The 27,911-nt window shown below is 39.7% G+C and overlaps 2 protein-coding genes across 2 annotated transcripts in view; one reads left to right on the top strand and one right to left on the bottom strand.

Moving 5' to 3' along the window:
- Positions 1-3,115, top strand: part of LOC113010480 (solute carrier organic anion transporter family member 5A1-like) — a 97,517-nt gene extending 94,402 nt beyond the window's left edge. The window contains exon 9 of the mRNA XM_026149554.1: positions 1,722-3,115. Within this exon, the coding sequence (XP_026005339.1) occupies positions 1,722-2,104 (383 nt within the window). The 3' untranslated portion in view covers positions 2,105-3,115. The remainder of the gene's footprint in view (positions 1-1,721) is intronic.
- Positions 3,116-3,693: 578 nt separating this feature from the next.
- stard3nl (STARD3 N-terminal like) lies at positions 3,694-25,332 on the bottom strand. Its single transcript, XM_026149560.1, has 9 exons — positions 25,176-25,332; positions 13,765-14,126; positions 6,863-6,940; positions 6,649-6,726; positions 6,272-6,325; positions 5,651-5,768; positions 5,007-5,102; positions 4,061-4,129; positions 3,694-3,981 (listed from the first exon to the last, which is right to left on the bottom strand). The coding sequence occupies exons 2-8, from the start codon at positions 13,978-13,980 to the stop codon at positions 4,065-4,067; spliced, it is 705 nt and encodes a 234-aa protein (XP_026005345.1). The 5' UTR covers positions 13,981-14,126; positions 25,176-25,332; the 3' UTR covers positions 3,694-3,981; positions 4,061-4,064.
- Positions 25,333-27,911: the final 2,579 nt, after the last annotated feature.

The following is a 27,911-nucleotide window of genomic DNA, read 5'->3' as shown; positions in this document are numbered from 1 at the left end:
CCTGGTGCAGGTGTGCCGCGGTCAGTTGAAGAATCTGCGAGTTTCTCCGCGAGTTTCCCATTACGTCGTTGAGCACTCGGTGTTTGCTTGGAAGTTTAGGGGGTTTTTTTCGCTGTAAAAAGAAGTTTTCTTCCCACGCACGATGGACGCTAATGTTTTTGTGACTTTTTATGGAATCAAACTCAAAGTAAGGTCAGTACTTCCACGCTTTAAAGGCTGCACGCTCATACTCTCTCCCACAATCGATATGTGATCCATTGTTGATCTGCACACAGCTGTTGTCACGAACGTCGCACTCGCTTACGTCACTGTCGTGAGACATTCTTGCAAAAAAATCACAGTTTTAGTAACGCAGTAACGCAGCGTTCCTACGGGAAAGTAACGGTAATCTAATTACCGTTTTTGCAATAGTAATCCCTTACTTTACTCGTTACCTGAAAAAAGTAATCAGATTACAGTAACGCGTTCCAAGTAACGCGTTACTGCCCATCTCTGGGTAAGACAATCGTATCCAAAATTCTTGTCTGCAAGAAAAATACAATATAAAAACATAAGAACAAGCAAAATATAAGAACGGGTAATCTTTATAATGAAGCTGAAAGCTTTTTAAGGGGTTCAAAGGTCCAGAAATTCTCACTTCTCATTTTAGCCGCACATAACCAGCCGTGCAGGTGGTGTCAGTATTTCATCCTCCGGCTTCAGGATTTTACCACATCGAGTCGTTTACCTCCGTGTGTTGCTTCATATGTGGCATCATTTCCAGACTGTGACTACAGACAAAGACTGAATCTTTACGAGCTCCTTCAGGCAGATGTAGGTTTTACCTTCTTCTTCTTCTTCTTCTTTTTTTTTTAAAGAAAAAAAAACAATCAGTATTGTATTTATTTCCAAACAGTGTTTTTGAATGACTGAACGATCGCACTGATGAGAGGCAACATGTAGATTTGTGGGTGCACTGTTTACAGATGCCTTGGTTACTTGACTTCTGTCAATAAAAATGTGAAGAAAAAAAAATTAATAAAAGAGAATTACAGAAACTGCTGCTTTGTGTTTCTTCTTCTGTCTGCAGTCGTTTATCTGCCGCGTTCCCTCCAGCTGGTTTATCTTAACAGGAATTGAAACACAGAAGAATAACAATAAAAAACAACCCAATGAGCACATGTGGTTTTATACATTTCTTATATGTTAGATTTCTGTGGTTTGCAGTTCTTTAGATGTTATTCTGGGTTCTTTTGTGACCTGGATGAGTCACTGGTAGCTTCTTGGAAAGTTCACCTCTCCGTTGTTCACTGGAGCCCCAAAGCCTTACAAACATCTGCAGACTAATAGATGCCAATAACTTTGTAATTGTTCTCATAAGTGTTCTTGAGCGTCTTTACATCGTGGTGTGATGTTTGTTTTTCTGAGCTTTTAGCCTGCTTCACTTTGACAGACAGGTTCTGTTTGAGTGATTTCTGGATTTCTAACGAAATCATCATTTATAAAACACTTTTTTACTTACTTGGGTTATTTTTTTATCTAATATTAAAATTAGTTTGATCTTAAAATACAGGCCATATTAAAGAGAAATGGAAACTAGAACTAAATATTATTATCACTGATAATGTATGGGAAGAGATGTGTAAAACAAGGGAACAAGTAGTCAATTATGGAGAGTTTGACTGGAAATTTAAAATTTAGATTTTTTTAATACACCTCTTGTTATCTCCTCATATTGTAAGGAACCCAATGCAGAACTATGTTGGAGAAAATGTGGGGGAATAGGAGACGATTCACACATCTTTTGGGACTGTCCAATAATTCAAGGTTTCTGGATAAGAATCAAAGAAGAAACAGAGAAAATCCTACAAGTAAATCCTGCACTGAACCCACCATATTTCTCTTGGGAGTTATACCTAGAGAGAGGTATACCATAGATGAAAAATATATACTGATAGCTAAGAAAAGGATAACTGTGAAATGGAAACAAACAAACTCACCATCCATAACTCAATGGAAACAGAGACTGAAAAGAGTTCATACAATGGAAAGAATGACAGCAAGCCTGCAACTGAAGGTGGAGATCTTCCACCAGGGATGGATGTGTGGCCAGATACTTGGGTGAATGAACACGAACTTTGGAACATTGTAATATAAAGCTATAAATCTCCCCTACGACATATCATTATATTAATCGTGGTCTGTTTTTTTCCCCTCTCTCTCTTAAATGGTCTTATGTCAGAAAATGTTAATATGTTGCTTGTTTGTTTGGTTATTGCCACAAAAATTACTAAATAAAAAGTCCCCCCCCCAAAAAAAAAAAAAAAATTAGTTTGATCTTATTTAATGAATAAAACATACATTAAATTAAACAAAGGTTGAGCTGTATTTATGGGTGCAGCATGCTAGCAATGCTTGCTTAGCAACAAAAAACAAACTAAAATTTAACCTAATCTAAACCCAAACTGAGATAAAAATAAAACATTTCAAGACTTTGAACTTGGAAAACTAAACTAAAAATAGGGGGTAAATCTTTATTTTTAGCGATCTCTCTGCTGATTTTCATAAATGTTCCCTCTGACATTTGGCCTCCATATAACAATAATAATTTAAAAGCCTAAAAGTAACTGAAACTACTAAAAACTACACTGAAAGAAGAAAATTCACTCTGGAGACTAACTGACACTAAACTGACCTTAAAAATTCAAAATGGGATGAAAAATAAAAACTAGAAAATTCAAAACTAATAACTAGTAAAAGGTCACCTCCATCTTTTATCTACAGTCCATGTATTCAGTAGCATGTCTTCTTTAAAAATAAGGCTTAATCTTTATTTAATTCAATAAATGTAATTAATATATTACACACAATTAAAATAAAAGTCCCCCATTCAGAGTCTGTTCACCTTAATTAAGAGTAGTAATTAGGTTTAAGAAAAAATAGAGATGAAAAAGGAATATTTTTTTTTAATAAACAGCTGACATTACCTGAAACAAACTGATATTTTCACATTTTATTTATTCATAAGGCTAATTTATGTCTAAGTTCTTATTCTGTTGATCTCTTTAAGGTCTACGTTTGACATAAACAATTAAACAAAACCACGTAACCTTTAACATTTTAATGATTCTGTTATACAGACGGGCTTTTCTTTAAAAAAGAAAAAAAAGAATAAACATCCACTGAGCTTGCAAAGCATGCATGAAGATATGTACATTTGCATTAGAACGTTTCCCCGCCCGTCACAGCAGCTTTCGAGAGCAGCGTCCCTTCTGTTCAGTGCACTAAACCCAAATCTCCGAGTGTACATGCTGCACGTTTATGGCTCGTTTTCTTTAACACACAATCCTTCACTCTCGTTTCAAAACAAACAGTATCGTTCACATCTCTATATGTTACCTTAATATTCTTTCATGCACATTTTTAAGACATTGAAGTAATCATAAACATCTCTAAGAGTTTGACTTTCTCTTTCTGCTACAGTCTGGTCTGCAGGCTCAATACTGGCTGAACAATCCTTTCTGTGGCATCCATGAGCTTATTTTCCTTTGCAGTGACTCAACCGAAGCATAAGAAAATGATCACAGAATTATAAGTAAACATTATGCTGGATATAAGACATTAACACTCTGTTTTTAAATTGAAAGTGTAAATATATATATTTTTTTAAGTTTTAAAATGAATGTAATGTTTTGAATTATGGATGGATACTGATAAGGATGTAATGATTTATTTCTGATAAATCTCTTGTAAGGTCTCGAGTTCCTTAAAGGTGGAGAAACAAAACTCATACAGTAACCAGAGTTCATGACACTGAAACTTTTAAGTGGCACTTTCCCGGTCGCGGTGTACGTGCAGAAGGCTGATATCAGAACGTGAGCTGCATTTGTGGATATGAACAAATACAAACTAAAATGGCTGAAGGTGTAAGGCAGAAGTTTTCCCCTCAGTAGCACAACGCTGGAGGACCCAAAAATCCCTCCATGTTCAGGATCGGAGATCCTGTGGAGAAAAAAACAGCACATCAGACTAATACTGTGGATACGAATCCTGACTGACGTCTGTCTTTACGTATTCTTACCCTGTTAAGTCATTTGTGTAATGAGCCCTTTTTCAGGTTCGTGTTTATCATCCAGCTCCTCGTCAGAGTCTGAACACGAAAGGGAAATCGGTCAGCGTTTTTATAGAAACACCACAGAAAATGTAGGACGATAAAAGAACGGTGGAGCCAGGATTTTAACTGCCAACCTTCAGATCAGAAGACGACCCCTCTGAACCCAGACGGCTCAGGTATTCATGCCAACTAAATGTATTATCCTTAAAGACATTAATGGCATCTACAACTGCTTAATAGCAGATGATGCCCTTCGCTCTTATTTTGAAAATTCAGCCACTGATAACCAGCCTGACAATTCCCGTCTTGTCAGGTTTCATCATTTTTAAATTTTCTTGTTCATTGACCTGTGTGAAACAACTGAGGCGCGCTTGTCTTAATCGTCTGCAGGAGGCTGCAGGTTCAAAGCAGCTGCAGGAGGCTGGTGTGAGAATAAACCTTCACTTTTAATTCTTCACATTTTACAGAAACGGGAATTATTTTTGTATTTTGTGTTATCGACTGCAGCTCTGCTTCTGCTCTGGAGAGTGTCTGTGTCTGCAAAGGATGGGCCCACCCATTGTATGGAAGGCTCACTGCAGAGGCAGCTGAGTAATTGAATTATTTTCTAAGCAATAAGATGTCTGCAGATGAAAAAGCTCCTTTCACTGTGCAGTGAAACAAATACTGAAGGAGCTACGCCACTCATTTCTGGGTGTGAAGTGCAAAGCTGGAAATCTAAAAACTCTAATAATAATAATAATAATGATGACAATAAAATGAACTGTATATCTTCATATTTTGTGTCTGTGCGCTCATTTAAATGGGAATGAAGAGTCAGACTCATCAGACTGAGCAGTCTGAAGGAGCGACAGCTGAAGCGAGTGTGTCGGGTGTGTTTGGGTTTGTCTGATGTCAGTGGGAGGAAACAGACCTGCCAAAGACTCTGGCGGAGAGTAGAACTGCCCATCAGATAAAGGACCTGGACCCAGGAGAGGAGCCCTACTTGTATCTATGATGGACTGATGTCCTGAAACACAGAAGGATGAAGGAAGCAGGAATAACTGCATCAGCAGGACATCAATGAGGTTAGAATAACATAACAGTGGTGAAATAACTTTCATTTATCAGGTGAGTAAAGATTTTGTTCATGGCATATAATTATTAATAATTACCTGAGAAATAGCAACAGGAAGCTGATGCATTACACTTTTTACTCTAACATTATAATAAATAATTATAATATTAACTTCTTATCCCATGATCTTTTATTTTAAATAAAACAACTGAATAAAATTACTCAGTATGTAGCTTTGAATGTTCACCAGCAGGTGGCAGTGTTTCACCAGAGCGCCTGCTGCTGTTCTTTATCGTTTTCTTGTTTCTTTTTCATTCTCCACTCAGAGGCTCTTGAGTCATAGTACTTGTTTTTTCACATTCTTTTGCTAACTTAAAGGAAGGTTTTAAAAGGAGCCTGTAAGGTAAACGATCTGTTGACAGAGATCACAGCAGTGACAGCAGCAGTACTGCAACAGTAATGAAGGCGCCTTTTTTATTATTAGCTCAATTGAGACTCACTGTTTTCGTCTTCGATCTCCTGAGGCAGGACCTTGAAGTCGAGCAGCCACGTTTCTATCCAGGCCAGAACGAAGGAGATGATGGGCAGCAGGTACCCAAAGGCCCCCTGACTCAGCAGCTACACAAGAAACACACACGTCCCAATATGAATATGTAATTCTACACAAAGCATACAAAATCTGACCATTTAAAATTTAGAAGGTGCAAAAACAAATATTTATTATTGTTAAACAGCAGCAATTACAGGTTTTCCTGTACAGGGAGTTTGCTTCACTTCCTTAAATCCTCATACATGTTTGCATCGCCATCGGGGAATATGGAGCAAAGACTGCAGAAGAAAATTAACTCCAACAACAAACTGTCCTCTAAGAGGTTTTTGTGTGTGGACATTGACACCAATACTAAAATAAATAAAGATATTATTAGAAGTAAAAAACTAAAGTCAGTGCAACATTTTTGTTACAAATAATGAAAATATTAGATGTTGTCAGGTTTCTTAGATCAAAGCTTTAAGTACCACCCTGTTTTCTGAGGTGTGTGTGTGTGTGTGTGTGTGTGTGTGTGTGTGTGTGTGTGTGTACACCCACGAGTGCAGACAGGAATTGTAAAGCTTCTTCTTACCTTCGACAAAATGACTTTAGCAATCAGGAAAGCACAGCTGACTGCAGTGGTGATCTGCACAAAGACAGAAAACATCAGAAATGCTCATGCTGTTATTTTTGCTAATATTTTAAACAGAACCACTTTTACCTGAAAACATCCTCATGTTAATGGTCTTTAACTCTCTAAATATACTGAATATAATGAAGTGAAATGGAAAATCACAGAATCACCCTGTAACAAACACTGATGCCCCCTGATGACATATTTAATGCACAGAAACAAGAATTAGTGCATCCACTTCACTGTGCACCCAACAATGTGAGCTCTTGCTGGGCAGCGCCCTCTGCTGGCGCAATTACAGAAGCACTGTTGTGGCATACAGCCTTAAAACCTACCGCGATGGCCCACCAGTGACGAAGCTTGCAGACAGCGTAGGCCAGGATGAGGACGGCAAACCTGAAAACTGCCAGCAGCTGAGGGAGGGGAGGAAGGTGAAGGTGGCACAGAAGGAGGAGGGAAACAAAAAGGAAGGAAAAAATAGTGAAAAAAACCCCCACATAAAATAAACGATATAAAGTTGATCATTTAAAGCAAAAGAAAGAACCTTACAAAGATGTCGAAGAAGGAGGCGTGGTAGTCGTAGTGCAGGACTTCTTGTTCCAGCCGATTCTGAATGCCGCCGTTCACCTGACAAACACAAACAGCTCATCATGACAAATACTCTGAATGTTAAAGTTAACCCTGACACAACTGAGGCTAAAATGACCTGAGTGAGGCAGTTATATTCTTTGTTACTAGAGGAATATTTTATGTAAGTTTATGCCATCTAAAATAATAATCACAAGTTTTAATACAACACAAAAACATGAGAAGTTGTAAGATTCAAATAAACATTTGGGGTTAGGGCTGTGCGATGACCCAAATCTCATATCCTCATGTAAGACATTTCTCATCCTGATAACGATGTACATGACAAAAAAGGGCTTTTTATGTAAACTCTGTGAACCCGACTTGTGTGAAGTGTTTTCAGCTGGGTGTCGTGTTCCTGGAGCCGAGTGTTTTGACTGGTGCATGAAACTATATGTAACGGCCACCATGTTCTTTGTATTTATTACGTGCTGCGAGGAAAAGCCTGTTCTAACGTTTGAGTCTAAGGTTTATTTTGAGCACCTGACGGCTTTTTTGCTTCTCATCTGTAAACTCTGTCAACAACCTTTCACATGATTCTTGCGTAGGTGGTAGAAGAGGTTTGTCGTGTTTGAGTCTGTGGTGGGAACCGGTTTGCGGCATAATTTGCATAGTAGAGTTTTCTGGTGTGTGTCAGACTTTTCATAACCAAATCAAGTCCATGCTACAGGGGCCGGCCCTCATTAGGAATAAGGTCCTCGTTTTGTTTCGACTAGTCTTTCTGTTTGGAGCTACCTGGTTCTGCCTCATATTCACTGGCCATGCTGGTATTCTCTGCGCCCCGATGGAAAAACGTTGCTGTAAACAGCTTATTTTGGAAACCACGAAACAAACGATAGCGTACAATTTGAAACGATAGTTTTTTCATTTCGTCATCAATATATTTCATCATATCGCACAGCGCTATCTTGGGTCATAAAGGACCTTGCTCGGTGACTTCCTCTTGATTTTATGCCTTAAACTGAGAGCTGGCTTGACAACATCAGCAGTGCATCAGTTCTCTAGAACCAACAGGAAATCTGAGGGTGTTGGTGCTATATTTAAAGTCTCACTTCAATAAAACAGCACTCATATCTGCATGTATTAAAAAAAGGACATGAAAAATGCAGCGGCACACAGTTTGCAGACCTCAGCTTCACCTTTGCTTTTGATGACCTCAACAGATTTTTACTTTCTGCTCCGCTTCCAAAAATGAAACGCAACTGCATCATTTTCACTCACTGAAACAATCCTGCTCTCATTTACAGCTTTCACCATTTTAGACTCTATTTGCAGATCTCCTTTGATGCCTTTTTTTTTTAAATAATGGGCTCTCCCTCGCTCAATAACACATTTTGCACAATGAGTCACCGCAAGATGCATGAAGTTAACCACAGGATGCAGAGGTTAAGCTTACAGATCTGCAGCACTCGCATCATTTCCTAAGCACAGCAGCTGAAAATCTTCCACCTCCACCGGCAATGGATGGAAATCATCCGTGAGGCAGAGGAGGACGAGATAGATCAAGAAGAGTAACTTACAGGAACTATAAATAAAGGAAATGTTATTCTTGTTTGAGAAATATCTGAAAGAAAGACAAAGAGTCTCACACTTCAAGTTTCTTATTTCATGTATAAATCCAGAACAGCTGCTCAAATTTCACCTAAAACTCGTGTTCCTGGTTTTGTTCTTCCTCGTCTTCCTCTCAGATTGTTTCCATCTATCGCTGGTGTTGGTACACTCTGATCTGAATTAGCTAACAATATGTATAACTGGAAAATCACTGTGCTGCAGTTGTGTCTGTGAATCTTTGCCGTGAACTGATGTTTCTGTGCATCACTCTGAGAAGCAGTGCGAGTCTGTCATTTTTGCAAAATTAAGAAACAGCAACATGAGGTTAGAAAGATAACGTTTAAAGATATTGTGGTTTTAAGCACTGATAAAATGGTTTAAATGTGTTTGTGAGGTTCTGCAAATATACTTCGAGTAAGGTTGTTTAGCAACTGTGAGAAGCTACAACTCAGACGAAGTCGTGAGTTTTAACATTAAATTCACACAAAAAAAGACTTTTGCTTCATTTACAGTTAAAGCTAAAAGCTGTCAGCATTAGCTTGTACAGACCTAACAGTGAATAATGTGCTGTCACCTAAACAACAAAATTCAAAACTGAGCTCAATCAAATGTGAAAAATTACCACAGAAATACTGCGTGGGTGAAAAATGAACTTCCTTTTGTTTCAAATGTCTCTGAAATGAATCTCTCTCACACAGTTTCAGATTAGCTCAGTGTGGCTAAGGTTAGCACTGCCAGAGTAAAGCAGCCGATAACCGTTTGACCCGAGAGATCCAAACCATGGAGTGTGGTTTTGCATCTCTCGGGTCAAACGGTTATCGGCTGCTTTACTCTGGCAATCTACTCACACAGCTGCTCTTTTTCTAGATCAAAGTGATAAAGAAATGCGATCTCTCAATCCCCGCTACAACATCTTAGACTCAACAGCTAAAAACCTTTGTATGTTGGTAAATATGAATTGAAATATGAAATAATTCACTTTACCGACTAAAGAGTGCAGCTAGTTGCACACAAAGCTGGGATCAAGATTTCCCTTCATTACTTCTTATACTGGTCTTCGTCACTGTGCTATAATTAATATTTCGATTTATATGAGATGATAATGTACATTTTTATTATCATCCTAAATAGATGTTTGAAAAACTAGGTACATTAAATGAGACTGGAGGATTTCAGCTTTTTGTGTTAGAGGGCTGTGAACTCGACTCCCCTCTGTGATAAACACAGAAGCAAACTAAATGAAAGAGCAGGAACTTGGACTGAAAACACAAAGTACAGGTCTTGCTCGCTAGTTTACTCAGTTTCGTGATCAGCTGCAGTGGCATCATCGGTATGAGTGGAATGAATTGTTAGACAGAAAGTGCCACACTGTTGAAGTCAGTGGCTAAACTCAGCTCTGGAATTTAGCTCTCCAACAACAACACGATCTGCAACATATTCAGAAAGTCTGTATCCAGAGATTCTTTCTAGAACTTCTTTTACGGCGCTTGTACACAAAGAAGCTGCTCCTGACCATCAGAGGGAAGATTAATCAGAGGCCAGAGATTAATAATAACTAATGATTAAATGCAGAGTGGTGTATAAACACCATTGAATTCCAACTGCAGTGCTCTTATGTTGAAGGCTGATTTTTTAAATCAACAAACTGCCAGCAAAAATACAACATCGACATCCTGAGTTGTCTTTGGTTGGCTGGCAGCTCCAACTTAAATCCAGCCTACATACTAATGCACGCCTCATATTTGAGAAGAAACAATCAGGATAGAAAAATGATTGATTACCTAAATAATCCTGTGGTAACAGGATTATTTTGGAGTCCTATGATTTAATGACATAACTGCTTCATCAACATTAGGCAAGAAAAAAGAAGCATATACTTACTATAATAATGTGTCAGTTATTGCACAACCAAGACGTCTCAGATGTGGTTTGTATAAAATAAGTTAGTATTGTAATTATGAGCATAATACTGGTATTAACATGGAGCTATTCTCCTTATTTTCTGCTACATAGAGATTTTTTGTTGTTACTGACCATTTCTGTTATTTTAGTTTGAAACATTATTAAATCAAAAACACTGTTAAAAACAAAAGATTCATATAAAACCCCCTCAACGTGATCATATGCAGCAAAAGATTTGAATTTGCACCCATTAGTAATGCTGACAGACCTATACTTAGCAGGGTGCGTCACCTTCATCAGTGTCCAAATGTGTTTTTGAGGCAGAAATTGCAAAACAATGTATCTTTTCATAGCAAAGGTATTAAAGGCAGTAAAGGTATGAACCCTGTCTGAATGTTGGGGTTTTCTCTCCAATACTGTTGGGTCTTTATCTCATAATTATAAAGCACCTTGAGGCCACTTTACTAATGATATATAAAAAAAACTGAACTGAATTAACACTCAGCACTTCTCCTCAAACTAGTCCCACAGCAGCTAGTCAAAACAGAGTAACGTATTCAGTGCTACAGCTGAGAGGAAGGAAGGAAACTTCTTCACAAAAAAATAAAAAAGTCATCAAACTGTTGAGTAAAAACTGCTCAGGATTAAAGTCATGGATGATGAAACGTTCTCCATTTTGAAAGTGAGCAGGTTTGCAGTGCATTTGCAGGGTGTTCTTCCAGTTACACAAAAGAGAACAAGTCCGTCTCTCGTGGACAGTTATTTTAGTGGCCGAGGTCAAATGGAGCATTCTGGGAATGTGTGCCGCAGTCAAATCACTTCCTCAATCAGCTGCATGACCTCGATCCACTCGTCCAGCATGCAGGCTGTCCTGCTTCTGCTCGACCTTGACACAATTCAGTTCTCCAACTGTAAAAGTTGTTTCTCGGTGCACAACTGCAGGCATTTTACAGTTCCAGAGCGATAAAACACAGTAACCTATCATGACCGAGGACGACTGACAATAATGTAACTGCTTCCTCACGATTAATGGTTAACAGACCTGTTTTTAACAAGTCAGATAAGATAAAATAGTAAAACATGTAAACAGGCAAACTGAGCAGAAACCATATTAAAATATGTGCACAAGATTAAAAAAAAATTTTTTTTCTGTAGTTCATAAACTCTGTTTGTTTGTGGTATCTAAATGCACCCTTACAGGAATGTGTTTGATAATTCTGCTGACTTTATCCATCTCTTATCGTGATGGCATTTTAGTAACATTTTTTACTAAATGTTCCTTCTGGCTTTTTTCACATGTGACATTTACAGAAAAAGCAACAACGCTGAGCAACATCTTCAAAAAGGAGAGCGACAGAGTCCACTCGGCTTAATTAATGATTGCTGTCATCTAAGAAGATAAACGTGTTCAGAATAAATTAAAACTCTCAGTCAAACAGTTCAGAGTCCTGGAGGACACAAACACTGCTCCAACATGCTGGACGCTTCAATACTGCAGCACGAGCCTGTAAACTCTCCATTAGTTTAAATCAGCAGACCCTGAGATCACGGTTCAAAGCAGAAAAAACAAAGATCAGCACCCTGCACATACTGCAGCATTTCAGTAACTAAAAACCAGAAAAGTTCCTGCAAGAGCTCCTCCTAAACTGCCACCATGATAAAAGAATAGAAACAAACATATGTTTTTGTTTTTATCTGGATGGGTTAACAACACTGCCGTTTTGTTAAAGACAAGAAGTTCTTTCCTTTTAAAACAAAGCATGGATGTAATTTGATAAAGTTAGTTAGCTTTCTAACACTCATCCAGATGTTAGTGGTGGGGCAGTGCTGAGAAAGCACAAATATTTTGGTTTGGTTAAAATATCCTGTAGCATTAATCTTATTGCATATTTTTTATAGTCCATTTAAATAACTGTGGAGGAGGACAGTCTGGTGCAATCTGGCCGCTGCGTTGTATGACAGCGCACAGATCTAATCAGGTATATCAACGGGTATACCTTTTTAATCCATCTTAAAGGACGTTGCCATCTGCGACTGATTTACTTATGGACAATCCTGTGGCTCTTATTTTGAAAGTTCAGTGTCTATCTGCTCTACCTTTATTCTGTCATCACTACCAACCGGCTCTCTGGTTATGATGCTATTCTGGGAGTTCTGTAGTTGCTTCTCCAGAGAGTCTCTCATCCAGCTGTCTGACTCCACCTAACTGGACTGAAGCCCTCAACAGAGGCCATCTGCAGAACCTGCACCATGTCAAGAACTGGCTTCTGTACCTCTATATGAAGCTCACCAAGAGCAGAACGAGGATAGCTGCCGCAAACTGATGTGTAAGACGGTGGATTTGGAGCTCAACTGGATGAGAGACTCACTGAAAAAGCAGCTGGTTTTATTACTCAATGATTTGTTGTTACAAAGATAAAAATTGTGAACAGGAAGAAGTAATGGTATTACTTCTCCCTTGTCACAAGAAGTCACCACAGCAGGTAGATGCCTTTCCTGAACCAAACCCAATGGGATAAGCGTCTCCTTCTGGGATCTTTCACCTGGTAGGCGAACCACTGTAAACCACGATACCAACTAAACCACTTGATAGTTTAGTTAAGAAAAAGTCTGTACAGATAAGGAACATGCATTCTTCACCAGCTTTAAACCTTTGTTCACATGTAATGCTATATTCCACACTTTGCTATCAGTTGTGTACAAATCGGTGGCTACTCATGAGTTCCTCTGAACTTTCATACAACTGAGCTCAACAAACAATAACTGTCAGTCAGCAGAGGAAACTCATTTTTCCTCCAAAGTGATTTAGTGCATCAGAAATCTACGGTGTGTTTATTTTTGTTATTCAGTTCAGTTGTGCGTCAAGCTGACTGCTGTTAATCGTACCGATCAGGCACAAAAGTAAAAGCAGATAGGAATGATACTGTCAATCCGAAAGTCCACCACAAGCTGAAAGAAACAACTCTAAATGCTGTAAAAGAACAATAAATGTTTTTCCACAAAAAAGCAAAACCAAAGGCTCTGAGCCTGGCCTTTTAACGGCTTCACCTACTTTGGAGTTTTTTAAAAACTTCAATACTAGCGTTTTATCTTTCCTGACTTTGTTTAACTTTACTTTTAAATAACCCTTTAATCTCTGGGAAATAATAAAATCATCTTCAGTTTTAGTTTTTTCTTGAGCAAAATACATAGAAGACAGCAGATGCATCCAATAAATTTCTCCCGAGTAGGCTGACCCAGTCAAAAAGGCTCACTGTCTGGTGATACATCTTAATCTCGTGTGGTTTTACATTGCTGTAAAAACTTTATTACTACAGATATCTAATAAAAAAACAAAACTGCTGTCACAGCCACTACAAACACAGACTTACATTGAGTTCTATGATCCAGAGCATGGTGACGAACAAGAGGTCAAAGGTGACAAAGAGGCAGAAAGTCCTCCTCACATCCGAGATGCATTTCTTCTCTCCGATGTCGTACGCCTCCAATCTCACAGAAACGGCCGGGGAGTTGACAGACCCCATGCCTGTTCTGACAGGGATCTGTGAGTAGCTACCGCTGCTGCTGCCTCCACGTTGGCCTTCCATCGCTGGCCACCCCACCTGGGCAGGGCTGGCCCCACCTACTGGTCAATTTTAGGAAAGAGTCAGAGGTGGAAGATCATTGGAGCTGGAAGCGAGGCTGGTGTTGGTGATGTGGAGTCACTGTGTGGAGGTTAAAAGCATCACTGCATCTGTAGAAAAGAAGATGAAGAAGGTAAAGAAATGGCAATCTCCTCTCAGGGAGTAAACCTCAGCGATTTTCTAAAGCATCTAAGTCTTTGTAGACATAATAAAAATTCTGACAATCGTCTGCTTTTTTTTTTAACAACATAGTAAAGCAGAATAAGCTCCATCAGGCTGTGGATTTACATTGTTGAGTTAGATTTTATAACGATTTGTTCATAATACAAAGCTTTTAGAGATCTTTGGGCTTTGCAGTGCTAAGAGTGTTTATGTTTCTGGTTTCTGAGAGCAGAGCTAAAAACAAAACAAACAAAAAAAAACAAGCACAACACAAAACCACCAAAATCTAATTCAAACCACTAATCATGCACAAAACCAACCATATATGTGCAAAGTTGTTGATGCTCTCTGTATGGTTGCCACTCAAACTCCTCACCATATCTCAAAGACTGAACCCTTCAGGAGAAACTCATTTCTGCTGCTTGCGTCTGTGATTTCTTCACTACTCAACGTTTCTGAGATCTGGAATGCAGATCGACTAGTAAATCAAAACGTTCACCTTCTGGCTCAGTTCTCCCGTCACCACCACAGTCTAGTGCAACACCTGAGGTGTCGGATGTCAACTTCAAATTGCTCTTTCTCTTATAACTGAGCTTAAATTGGACTTTTCTACTAAAAAAAACCCTGTAAAAATCACTGTCACATGACCCAGAAAAAGATTTCAGTTATCATCTAACTTCAATGACTTTTGGACCTCATACCATTAAACACTGTTTACACTGTCTTTGTTTTAAGGAACTGAAACCAGTTGTGCTTTTGCTTTAACTGTCAGCTGCTCTGATACACAGAAAGAAAAAGGCAGGATGGAAACGTGATTTGTACAGTCTGGTCCCAGCAGGTTTTCTCTGGTGATGTGGTTTCACAGTCTTGTGACTTTCATGTTTTACATGAATTAGTCTTTTTGGTTCACAAAATGCATCTATTTTAGGGCTTTAGTCAGGTTTAAATGACTGTTAATTACCTGAAAAATAAATCTGTTAAAAGAACCATTCAGTCACTTTGTAATGGGACGTATCTTCAGCACAATCGTATGTGCTGTGCACCTGAAACTAATATCGTTCACCATTTGGCGCTTCCTTCTCACATGCCAGAGAGCTATTACAGTTACACCGCAGATGGTGTCTAAAACAATTTAACCCTCAACTTCCTAGCAGTTGCATCATTACATTATTTCAGCATTTGCAGTTATTCCAACTGTTTTATTAATCCTTAACATACTTTTCATTTACTTGTTCAACTTTACAAACTTTACCCAGTATTTTCCACATAAATCAGCTAGCACCAACATTAAAACCCAATTACATTTGCCACGCTGCAATGGATCCTGGTTTTTATGTGGATGTTGTTTTCACACAGACTGCCCTACTTAATTATTACAGCCAAATTACACCTCCCATATGGCAATGGCACTCCCTGACAGCTGCAGCTTCCCTTGGAAGTCTAATGCGTCAGACCGGAGCTTAATTACTCAGGAACAACAACAACAAAAAAAGATAAATCCACATATATATCCACATATATATTAGTGTCTGAGTTGCAAGGGCCAGCAGTCAAAGCAATTTTAAATTACATTTTATTTAAACATATGGGATCCCAGCACCACCCTCTCCCCAGCCACCTACTCCACCTCTTCCAAAGTGAAGGTGTGGTATCAGGGTGCTCAGCCCCGCCGTGAGATGTAACGTCTCCAGCACGTCCTGGGTCTGCACCAGCTTACAAAACAAAGAAACAGATTAGAGCTGGGGACCTGTCGCTGTTCTAAATGTCTTTGAGTGGTTACAATTTCCACTGCTTCAAATCTGTTAACTAACAAGTTTTCATTTAAAAATGTGTATGAGACTCCAACGTATTTACAAGTAGTAACCTCCAGGTCTGAAAAATTAATCCAGAATGGAAGTGCAAACAACTAACAGGAGCAGTTCCTCTGAAAGACACCAAGGCTGGTGCCAATTCCCGCAGTTAGAGCAACAAATACTGAGGCAGCAGTTTGAACAGGCTTGCCAAAGCTGGACACAGCGGAAGATTGAAAAGATGTTGCTGGTCTGATGACTGCTGTGACATTCAAATGGTAGGGTTAGAATTTGGTGTAAACGACATAAAAGAATGAACATCTTGCCTTGTATTAACATTTCAAGTTGCTCATAGCGGTGTGAGAGTGTGGAGAATATTTTCTAGGCATACTTTGAGCCAATTAGTACCAGCTTAGCATTGTTTAACCACCACAGCCCAGCTAATGCCGACCATGTCTATCACTTTATAACCACACTGTACCCATCTTTTGATGGCTGCTTCCAGCTCAAATCATCTCAAACTGGTTTCTTGAACATGAAGATGAGTTCACTGTACTCCAATAGAGCATCTTTGGGATGAGGTGGAACGGCAGATTCAAGTCAACAATTAATGAACATGACTTCATGACGCAGTTCTGTCAGCAACAGGGGTCATACCTGCTATAAACAAGGTGTACCTAACAAAGTGACCAGTAATTGCATATATGCTGTTATGATGGATGTTTATAATAAATATTAACTGAGAGAGAAAAGATACACCAAAGCTACTCTAGGGTAATAACAAAACGAGGGAAATTAACAAACTAGATCTAACTGTTTTGGATTCAGAACAAATATTTTCAGCCTTTTATGAGGATTAAAATTTAATTATGGATTTATTTTGGCAGCTTGAACTAGTTAAAGAAGATGCTGCCTATCCTGACATTTACATGAAAAGTCAAAACTACTATTTAAGCACAATGACGACAGACTCCAGGCAGACAATCCTGTAAAACATGGAAATATGAAGCATCTCTGATGGCTCAACACAGTAAGAAGAAGGGATGGAAATGATGTATAACTAGGGTGAGTTATAACAATGACAAACCCTGGTTTACTCCTAAACTCAAAAAGCTGTGGCTGGAAAAGAGAAAGGCGTTCAGAAGCGGAGACAGGGACTGCTACAGAGAGGCCAAGTACAGGTTCACTAAAGAAGTGGACATTGCTAAACATCAGCACTCTGAGAAGATGCAGCAGCAGATCTCAGAGAATGACTCGGCCTCTGTGTGGAAAGGTTTTAGGAATATCACCAACTACAAGCCTAAAACCCCCCACTCCACTGATGACTTGCTCTTGGCCAACACCCTTAACGACTTTTACTGCCGTTTTGACGAGCCATCAGGCAGCCTTCACACCTACAACGGCCCCAACAATAGAGACACTTTGGACACTCATTCCCCCACCTCTCCCCCCTCCATAGAGCCATCACCACCTTCAAACTGTTCACCTACAACACCCCCCTCCTCACCCCACACAAAAGAGGATTTCACACCACCTCCTCCCACCACAACTCTTCATATTCATGAAGCAGATGTGAGGAAGCAGTTTAAGAGTCTGAATGCTCGAAAAGCTCCCGGCCCAGACGGTGTGTCTCCTGCCACCCTCAGACACTGTGCAAACGAGCTGGCCCCAGTGTTTTCTGGCATTTTCAACTCCTCACTGCAGGCACGTCATGTGCCTGCCTGCTTCAAGTCCTCCACCATAATCCCTGTCCCCAATACAGCGCCTAGTTCTCTCCCATCTCAAGACCCTCACGGCCCCCCTCCTGGACCCCCTGCAGTTTGCATACAGAGCCAACAGGTCTGTAGACGACGCCATCAACATGGCCCTACACTTCATCCTGCAGCATCTGGACTCCCCAGGAACCTACGCCAGGATCCTGTTTGTGGACTTCAGCTCTGCCTTCAACACCATCCTTCCAGACCATCTCCGAGGCAAGCTTTCCCAGATGAATGTGCCTGATCCCATCTGCCGGTGGATCACTGACTTCCTGACGGACAGGAAGCAGCATGTGAGGCTGGGAAAGAATGTCTCGGACTCCCGGACCATCAGCACCGGCTCCCCTCAGGGCTGTGTTCTTTCTCCTCTGCTCTTCTCCCTGTACACCAACTGCTGCACCTCCACCCACCAGTCTGTCAAGCTAATCAAGTTTGCAGATGACACCACCGTCATTGGGCTCATCTCGGACGGGGACGAGTCTGCCTACAGGAGGGAGGTTGAACGTCTGGTGTCCTGGTGCAGCCACAACAACCTGGTGCTGAATGCCCAGAAGACAGTGGAGATTATTGTGGACTTCAGGAAGCACACAGCTCCACTCCCCCCCATCATCCTGACTGACACCCCCATCACCTCTGTGGACTCGTTCCGCTTCCTGGGTACCACCATCACCCAGGACCTGAAGTGGGAGCCCACCATCACTTCCGTCATTAAGAAAGCCCAGCAGAGGATGTACTTCCTGAGGCAGCTGAAGAAATTCAACCTGCCAACACGGACGATGATGCAATCCTACACTGCAATCATCGAGTCCATCCTCACCTCCTCCATCACCGTGTGGTACGCTGGAGCCACTATCAGGGACAAACAGAGACTGCAGCGTGTTGTGCGCTCTGCTGAGAAGGTGATTGGCTGCAGACTCCCATCTCTGCAGGACCTGTACACCTCCAGGACACTGCGGCGTGCAGCTCGGATCTCAGCTGACCCTTCTCACCCTGGACACAGTCTGTTTGACCTGCTCCCCTCAGGCAGGAGGCTCCGGTCCATTCGCACCAGAACCTCTCGCCATAAGAACAGTTTCTTCCCCTCTGCTGTCGGACACATGAACAATAACCGTATGACTGTTCCCACCACTAACACATGACCCTATGCTGTGTTCACTGCATCATTCCATGTTTGGCACTGATCACCACCTGCACTCATGTATATATCATGTATATATCTATCCACTTAGCACTTTTAATTCTTATTCTTATTTTTATATTTTTATGACAGTATGTTTGCACTGAAGCACCGCAGCAATTTCCTAATGTTGTAAACCTGCTCAACATTTGGCAATAAAACCCTTTCTGATTCTGATTCTGATTCTGATTGAATACTGGAATCAGGGGCGGAGCGTGGGGGTGGCTTACTGGGCTTAAGCCCGGGTTGTTTTGTCAGAAGCCCGGGGTCTTTTGGAGTGTAATTTTTTCATAGTTAGATGCCTGGCTGACAACTGTATAAAACAAAAAGTACACACAATATTCGAAGCACATAGTGCACACTGTGGGAATTTACGACTGTGCGTGAATCCCCCCTGATATTGGTATGATCCGAGCTCAGACACTAAACGACTGAGCGAGAGGGCGGGGCAGCTGCTGCCTGTGTGCGCTGTTGGAGAAACGGAGCCAGCCATACTAAGGAGAGCTTAAGTTTGACCAGGTACCAAAGCAAATCATTTGTACCGTACAAATAATGTAAATATGACGGTGCATCACGAAAGATTGATATCAAACTGATCACTTGACCAATATTACGTTACTTGCTCTTCAAGTGAATCAACAAATGGCGAAATGAAAAGCCGAACAAATGCTATTTTTTAGAGTCTTAGCTTACGTGTGTTTATTTCATATTTTCAGTTGTTACCCTCCCCGACTAAATCGGTTTCAGTTATGTACTGAAATATAAGAATGGACATTAGAGGCTTCTTTCAAAGAAAAAACTCAGGTAAATGTTATCTTATATATTATGCTTTGTATGTTGTTCAGTATATTTCTATACAAAACAAGAGGGATTTCAATACACAGCATTATATCCACAGTTTAAACCAGATATTTACATACACTTTATGGAAAATACAAGAACATTTTTTTACTGTACAACATCAATTTAGAGTAAACTTGTTTGGGATAAATATTGAAATATCTTTTGAATTAGTTAAATGTCAGAATAAAGAGAGACAGAGCTGTCTATTTTTATCACTTTCATCAAATTTAGGAGTACATGTACACTAAGTTTATTGTTAATTAATAAGAAAACTCCAGACGATTCCATTCTGAGCTGAAGAAGCTTCTGATAGGTTAGTAGAGTCCATGTGAGTAAATTGGTGGCACACCTGTGGATGCATATAAGGCAAAACACAGAGCCTGTTTCTGTGACATGGGAACATCAAGAGATGTCAACCAAAACACCAGGAAAAGAACTGTGGAGCTCCATAAGTGTGGCTCAAGTTTGAATACAATTTGGTGCCATTTAAAATTAAGAAATACAGATAGTTTCTCTCTTTACTCTTAAAGTTAACAAATATGTTTTTTATATTTATCAATCTAAAAAAATAAACATTTAGTCTGATTTGATGTTACAATTTAAAAAGTGTTTGTGTTTTGATCTGAAGAGTACATAAATATCTGGTTTCAACTGTATATTTGATGATTGTCAGCACAGAGAGGGAGAGAGAGGTGAATGAGGACAGAACAGAGATGAACAAGAGCAGGTGAGACACATGTGTTAGTCAAATGGCTGTTTACCAAAAGTATCACCGTATCATAGGTCCTCATGTATCTTGTACCTAGTGTTTCTTTTTAGGTTTGTTATTTTTCAAATTCTATATTAAGTTATGCAGGCTTGTTTGCACAACAAGGCTAAATAGTGGACTTTGGTAGAATTAAAAAATAAGTGTAGTGAAGGTCTATGATGATTTTTAGTGCTACTATCATCTAGTTCTGATTCTGGTTCTGTCTTGGTTAAGTCCTCAGTAGTCCTGATTTTGAACTGTTGTAGTCCTGTTTTAATTCTGGATCAGTTCTGGGTCTGGTTGAATTGGGGTTTAGTCCCTGTGTCTTGATACAGCCCCGACTTTGTTCTGCCTTGCTGCTTAATTTTAAAAAAACTAGTTTAAGGTGTCCTGTATATGTGATATTTTTTTTTCCTATATGAAGTCATTCTTTTTTTAACAAAACTCAAAACAGAGCCTATTAATCTTTCAGTCATTTCTAAAATAATAATCCCAAATGCATACTACCCTTTAGGTCTAAGCCCCGGGTGTTTCAAATATCTGGCTCCGCCTCTGACTGGAATCAGTGTTTTAAGCTGTGATGTAATAAACTAGTGCTGGGAAAATGAAAAAGAAAGAAGACAAATGTTTCCCTTTTGTGTTTTCCCGATTATGTGTCCGATATTTAAAAAACAAAAACTATCTATCATGTACAAACTCTTAACAGGAATAAACCTGAAACCAATTGTTCTGCTGGGGAAGTTTTGTAAGTGGTACGAAGTTTAAAAAACAACATTCACCTGAGGGAGGCCCCCAGGAGCTCAGGTCTGACTGGTTTCAGTGACCAGAAACTGGAATGTACGGTGAGCAAACTGTGTTAAAATGCAGTGACTGATAAAAGACGGATGAGCACCATCACCATCACAATTAGTTGATCAATATTCTCAATAATATAACAAAAGGCTTTCTTACAGACTGTATTATAATACAAATACAAACCACACATGAATTATTGCATGGTCCTGAAGCCAGCAGCGCCCTTGGTCATGAGATTGGTTTTAAATGTTTGCTGTATTATTGTTTTTAAATCATTGGAGTATACAGATTTTAAAAGCGTTTTATGATTACAATAGTTCGTAAAGTAGCAGAAGTATTCACACATCACAGTGACGGAGGTTAAAGGTTAATTATCAACCTTCTGTGGAGGAAATAAGGTGCTTGTTGTGCACTACGTTCAACATTTTCCAAATGTACCTTCAAACAGCTAATACCGCTTGAGCATTCCTGTCTGTGCCTAATGTCGAGTCATAGTCATGTAGTTTCTCTTTTCAAGTTCTTCTTGATGAAAATCACACTTTAACCTTTGACTTTCATAAATGATGTGACAGACTTAACACCATGTTAAGTCTATTTGGCAAATTCTGATCAATTATGAAGGATTATCCAGAATATTCTGACCAGCTACCTTTGATAACGCAGAAACAGAAATCTTGAGTTGTGGTATCAGGGTGCTCAGCCCACAGATATTGAACTTCACATACCCCATCTGCCTCCATTTGGGACTGCAATGGCCTTAAAAGCCCTACACATATCTTCCCTACTTAAGTGCAGCCTTTTTTCTAATGGAATTACAATATCGGCATCTGGTCTCTGACTTCTCATCAATTGTGTGGGCGTCCTTTAGAGGACATTTCATCGGAATAAAGGCAAATACGGTGGTGCCTTTATCTGCAGAAATATGTGGCCTGTAGCCAGTGGGTGGGGCACCACATGCTCGCTCTCACTGTTAGATTGGATAGAAAAGTCTGCAGCAGGACAAGCGAATATTAATGACGTTTCTGAGTGTTTCGATTCCATCAAGAACAAAAACAAATCTTAGCTAACCAACACTCACTGGGTTTTAGTGGATTACTATATTTCACAGAAATATTACAGAAACAGTTTCTTTGGTACAATAATCCAGCTGTGCAGAAATCAGGGAGTCGGGAAGAAGCAGCTCATTAAATTCTGTGCTTGTTTAAGACTGAAGCACATATTATATCATCATAATACCAGAGCTGAACTGGATGACTCATTCCTCATTAAATTACTTCAGATGTTATTTAAAAAATATATATATTTTATGGAAGTAAAGCTGCTTGTGCTGCCACCTAAACCAATCATAACGTGGCCTCAAATGTTAAAGTAACCTTATGAGCAGAATCTGATATAAGAGACTATCAGTTATGGAGACAAAGATAAAGACAAAAAAAACAAAAAAACAACTGTATTAAATTAAATAAGCAAACTGATATGAATGAACCTTACATTTAGATAATATAAATCATCAGCAAGAATAATAAAAAACAAGCAAAAACAAATAATAAAACAAACCTCAGCTAACGTGGAAGCTACACTGCAAGGTGGTCTGTTTAATAAATAAAATGTGACAGGTCACATACAGGACCATTAACATCTCTGTAAACAGAACTCAGCTCCCACAAAGCTCCAAATGAAGAAAAACTGCATCTGCATGCAGAGAACTGTTTGTGGAGACATCCAGCATATCGACGCACAGTGAGTGAATGATGAAGAACAAACCATAGCGAGGGGCAGGGCTACTACACTGCATTGTGTCCATCAGGTAAAAAAAGAAAAGAAATCTGTTGGCTAATCTACACCATATCAATAACAGCTTCCTTAAGGTTTTAAAATGCACTGCAGCTGCATTTTAAAACATATCTACAAGCACTCTAAACTTAGCAGTGCACATATGTTTCATGTTTACACTCAACAGAGAGACACATCGTTGATTAGATCATCCTCATATTTCCTCAGATAAAAATTACGCTTCCTTGCAGCCTGTTGAAAGATATTATACTACTGTGGTTCCTTGATGAACTTTTGACCGGTTTGTGTTCTCAGATTATCAAATCACCATCAGCATCATCCCAATCATCTCTGGAGCAGGTTAGCTAAACTAAAGTACCCAGTGTTTTGATTTGGGGGGGGGGGTGTCACAGGGACTTGTCCACTTGTAATGCCAAAGAAACACACAGGTATGAGTACAGAGGTACTATGAAGGTAGCTCACTTCTTACTGGAGTATATCACCATAGTGACTTAAACTGTAGAGCAAACCTGCTTCAGAGCAGGTTGTGTTTGAGATTACGGATCAACAAGTATGAAATCACCACTTAGCTACCAATCAGTTCTCTGGAAAACTGCTTTACAACAAGTACCTGAAAGATCCCTTTGGACTGCTGTGCCATGGATAGTGGGAGGATCTTTCCATTGATGAGCATCAGTAGTCTAATCAGTTTAGATTCTTAAATTCGACTTCATTCTTTGACTTTTCCCATTTGTCTGCAGAACAATTTCACAACATTTTCAATTCCTCTATAAACATTAATCTCGTTTTTTCTTTTGTCTGCAACACTTGTCCCTAGCATGTCCTCGTCCATGAAAGCATTTAATCTTATCTGAGCAATTCCTCTTGGTCTCCTGTATCACTGCTCATCATTTGACATGCTTTTCCCAGTATATCCACGGCCATTTTTGTATTTATGCTTGTATTTTCTCCCAGACTGGTAAACATCAACAGAGCTCAGCAAAAGAACTTTTAGTTCCTATTTGAACTTTATTAATACAAGTGTTTAACCTTTTCATGTTTATAGTTTTATCTTTCTTTGTAAAGTCAGCTGTTCTGCTGCTCTGTATGTGATTGGTCAGATGCCCCCAACGCCACCCCTTTCATGTAAACAGGCTAGTAGCTAAAATGGGAAACCCTGGTTTACCTCATAGAGTTGATAACTAGCATCATGTGATCACTTAGCCTGATTGACAATGTTGGGATAAGTTAATCAAGATAACAGAAAGATTTCTTGAGTATGATGAACAATGAATTTAACTCCTAAATGTGACTTCCTAACACAGAATGTGATGACGTCATACTCTTTGTACTTTGATGTGTGGTGATTGGAAGTGTCTGTGTGGTGCAGCCTGGACAGACCAGACCAGCTGCACCACACAGACACTTCAAACCTCACCCGAGGACAAAAAGCACAAGAACAACAACAAAAAAAGAAAGAAAACAAACCTTAGAAACATGCAGGGTTACAGGAGAAGCCAGTCGTGCAGAGTCTGAATTTAACTCCTATTTATGACTTCCTACCAAAGAATGATGATGGGAGAATTTCGATTTATTTATTAACAGATTTATTACGCATTAGTTTTATGGGTCTGTTCCACTTAAGGTCAGATTGGTGTCTATGAACCAAAATGAGTTTCACACCAATGATCTAAACTCATGTCTTGCTCTCAAGGCCTGATTTTATTTTAGTAGTGGGTCTAAAATGAGGAACCACGAGTCCAGATTCTGCTGCTACTTTGACCGTCACAGGGAGTCACCTGCGCCTGTTTGGCAACTTAAAATTCCCGATCAGAGACCGAAAGCGCACCGCAAACACCTGCCTAAAGAGGAGGAAATGAGACCAACAAAACCCGCAGCAACACGGCGCCGGGGTATTTAGCACAAATATATGCCATTAAACCAGAAAAATAACAAAATGAACGAGGTGAAATAAAACGAAACAAACACTCACGGTACATCTGCACGAAGCCATAGCAAACCCGAGCGGTTCCTTTGAAAGCTAGCTAGCCATTTTGTTAGCTTAAATTCGTTTACTAAAACCCGGTTTTTAAATTCGACCTCCTACAACTTACCTCTAAAACTCGCTGTTTCGGGTGTTGTTGTTTTTTAATATGCTGTCATCCAGATGACTTCAGCGGGGAGAGATCAACCCCAGTAGAGCGGACAGCTCATCTGTTTCCTCCTTGTCTGGTCGGACAGGATGGAGTAGCTGCATTAAAATAAACTCCCGCGAAGGACTCTGGGAGATGTAGTATGCAGCTGGACCAACAGCTGAGCGCGGACAGAGTGGTCCCCCTGGCGGCTGTTACTGCATAACTACACACAAAGTGCTTTCCATATCAAAATAATTACAGTTTTCTTGGTTATTATCATAATTATAATTTAGTTTTAAGCTTTTTTTTCCAGTTCAGTTCATTTGCAGAGAGACTTTGCTTTTCAGTTTAGTTCCTATTTGAAAATGTTCCGTATTTGTTTAGTTTTATTTATTCACGTTATCAAATGCAATGACTTAATTTAGCTTGTCGGTTTCTATTTATTTATTAATGTAAAAAATGTTCAGTTTTATTCGCTTTTTAATACTCTTAGTGTTATTATTATTTATTATTTTATTTATTTATTTATTTTTACAGATTTTAACTACGCACAGGTCTATATTAAAGTCCACTTAAACAACATGCTACAGAGTCATCCACAGACAATATTTAAACATCTCTATAATCCAAGCCCTTGTTTAAGTAAGTCTAGTTGTTGGCCTGTACTGTATAAATCCAGAAGCTTCTCGTTCTGTCTTTTGTTGTTTATTTAAATGGTAAATGGCCTGTATTTATATAGCGCTTTACTAGTCCCTAAGGACCCCAAAGCGCTTTACATATCCAGTCATCCACCCATTCACACACTGGTGATGGCAGCTACATTGTAGCCACAGCCACCCTGGGGCGCACTGACAGAGGCGAGGCTGCCGGACACTGGCGCCACCGGGCCCTCTGACCACCACCAGTAGGCAACGGGTGAAGTGTCTTGCACAAGGACACAACGACCGAGACTGTCCGAGCCGGGGCTTGAACCGGCAACCTTCCGATTACAAGGCGAACGCCCAACTCTTGAGCCACCATCGCCCAAAACTCTGTGTCTCTCTCTCCCCAGTCTCAGTCATGTCTCTGTGTTCTGTCTTCCTGATCTGTTCCTATGGTCTTCTCTTTGTGTTTTGTGTTTTGTCTCCCCAGTCTGTCACGTGTTTCAGTGTTTGTTGTGTTTGTGCTACTTCCTGTTTCATTTTGACTGTACCTCATCTCATGTGCATTGTGTTCAGTTTTGCTTGCTGCTGTGTTCCCAGGTGTCTCCACTTCCCTAATTACCCCTCATCCCTCTGTCCTTTGTCAGAGTGTCTGTTCTCCTGCGTCTCCAAGTTCCTAGTGGTCTATCCCGTTTAGGTTTTCCTGCTTAGTTCCTTGTTTCCGTTTGGTTTTCTTATTTTTGTTCTGTTTTGTCAATCAGCCTTAACAAATGCCTCTCCTTCAGTTAACTCATTTCAGTCACCACACGTCTGCATTTGGGTCTTCTCTCTGCCAGACAGACATAGATTTAACAATGTCTGTGAAGCTGGATTTAGGAAATGAGTGCTTAAAGTTTTTAGAACATGTTTATGTTAGCTAACTAATGACAGAACTGAGAGCTCACTGGAAAACAAGAAGATTTATAAAGATTGTTATCAGAGCATATCAGCTAACAGATGGGTTTTCCAAATCAGTGCAGCTAGCAAAACAATGTAGAACCACTTACTGCTCAAGAGACGCAGACTGAAAGTGGACACTATAGCCTTAATTTCTTAACATAAAAGTCCAGAACATCTTTATTGCAGCCAGGGACAAAAGTAACCCCTTAGACTGCTTTTTAGTTTTAGTTCCCGTTTTCCACTATCCTTTTTTTAAAACATTTCTTCTGCAGCCGCTATCAGGCTGCTATCAGTCTCTCCCAGAGGTGGTAAAAGTACAGACATTCTGTACTTAAGTAGAAGTACAAATACTACTTTTAAAAAATAAAAGTTTAAATACTGATTCAACTTCTCTATTCAAGTAGAAGTTAAAAAAAATACAGGCTCCGAAATGTACTTAAAGTAAGAAAGTGAAAAATAGTTCTTTGCAGGATGTTTCAGAAAGATTCTGGGTGGGCAGATCAGCAAATCTGATTTTCCCTTCAAACAGCTATACACAGGATGATTTCTTTAGATGACTCATCATTTAAAATACTTCAGTGCTTACAGTTAATGCAGACTCAGGCATGGAAAGGCTGGTGAAACGCGATCACTTTCAGTCGGTTAATCGCTGCATTTATGTTCGCAGAATTGAAACGTTCTCCAGAGAAGTATTTTGAAACACCTGGATCCTTTTCGGAGTAGCTGTTTATAGATTCAAACATGTCTCAGAGAAAACAACCCTGCAGATTTCTGAGGTAAGTTTTCTTTCTTTTTTCTGTAGGTCACTAACAGAAAAAAGACCCACACAGGTTCACCTCACAAATATATAATTGTTTATATGTAGGTAATGTCCTCAAGTTCTTGATAACCACTTTTTCCTCTCTCCCTCTTTTTTTCTCGTCTGCTGTTGTGTGTGTTTGTGTTTATTGTGTTGTCTCTTTCAAACAGCTGCCGGTCCTCACCTCAGCAGTGCTGCCGTCTCCTGTAACCCTGAATGGTTCTAACCTACTTTTTCTTTCTTGTTTCTGATGTTGTGGTAGTTTTTGTCCTCAGATGAGGTTTGAAGTGTCTGTGTTGTGCAGCTGGTCTGGTCTGTCTCTAGACAGCTCAGGCT

Source organism: Astatotilapia calliptera, chromosome 18 (genome assembly GCF_900246225.1).
Source record: "Astatotilapia calliptera chromosome 18, fAstCal1.2, whole genome shotgun sequence".
Taxonomy (NCBI): Eukaryota; Metazoa; Chordata; class Actinopteri; order Cichliformes; family Cichlidae; genus Astatotilapia; species Astatotilapia calliptera.
Note: the sequence above shows the minus strand (reverse complement) of the source record. Positions and strands in the feature narration are given on the sequence as shown.

What these genes read in the sequence shown, in the direction of transcription:
- stard3nl (XM_026149560.1), bottom strand. Translation starts at nt 13,980, where the DNA reads ATGGAAGGCCAACGTGGAGGCAGCAGCAGCGGTAGCTACTCACAGATC. An exon ending in TCTGGATCATAGAACTCAAT is followed by an intron (nt 6,941 to 13,764) that starts GTAAGTCTGTGT and finishes TGTGTTTGTCAG; the next exon opens with GTGAACGGCGGCATTCAGAA. An exon ending in GTCACTGGTGGGCCATCGCG is followed by an intron (nt 6,326 to 6,648) that starts GTAGGTTTTAAG and finishes GTCTTTGTGCAG; the next exon opens with ATCACCACTGCAGTCAGCTG.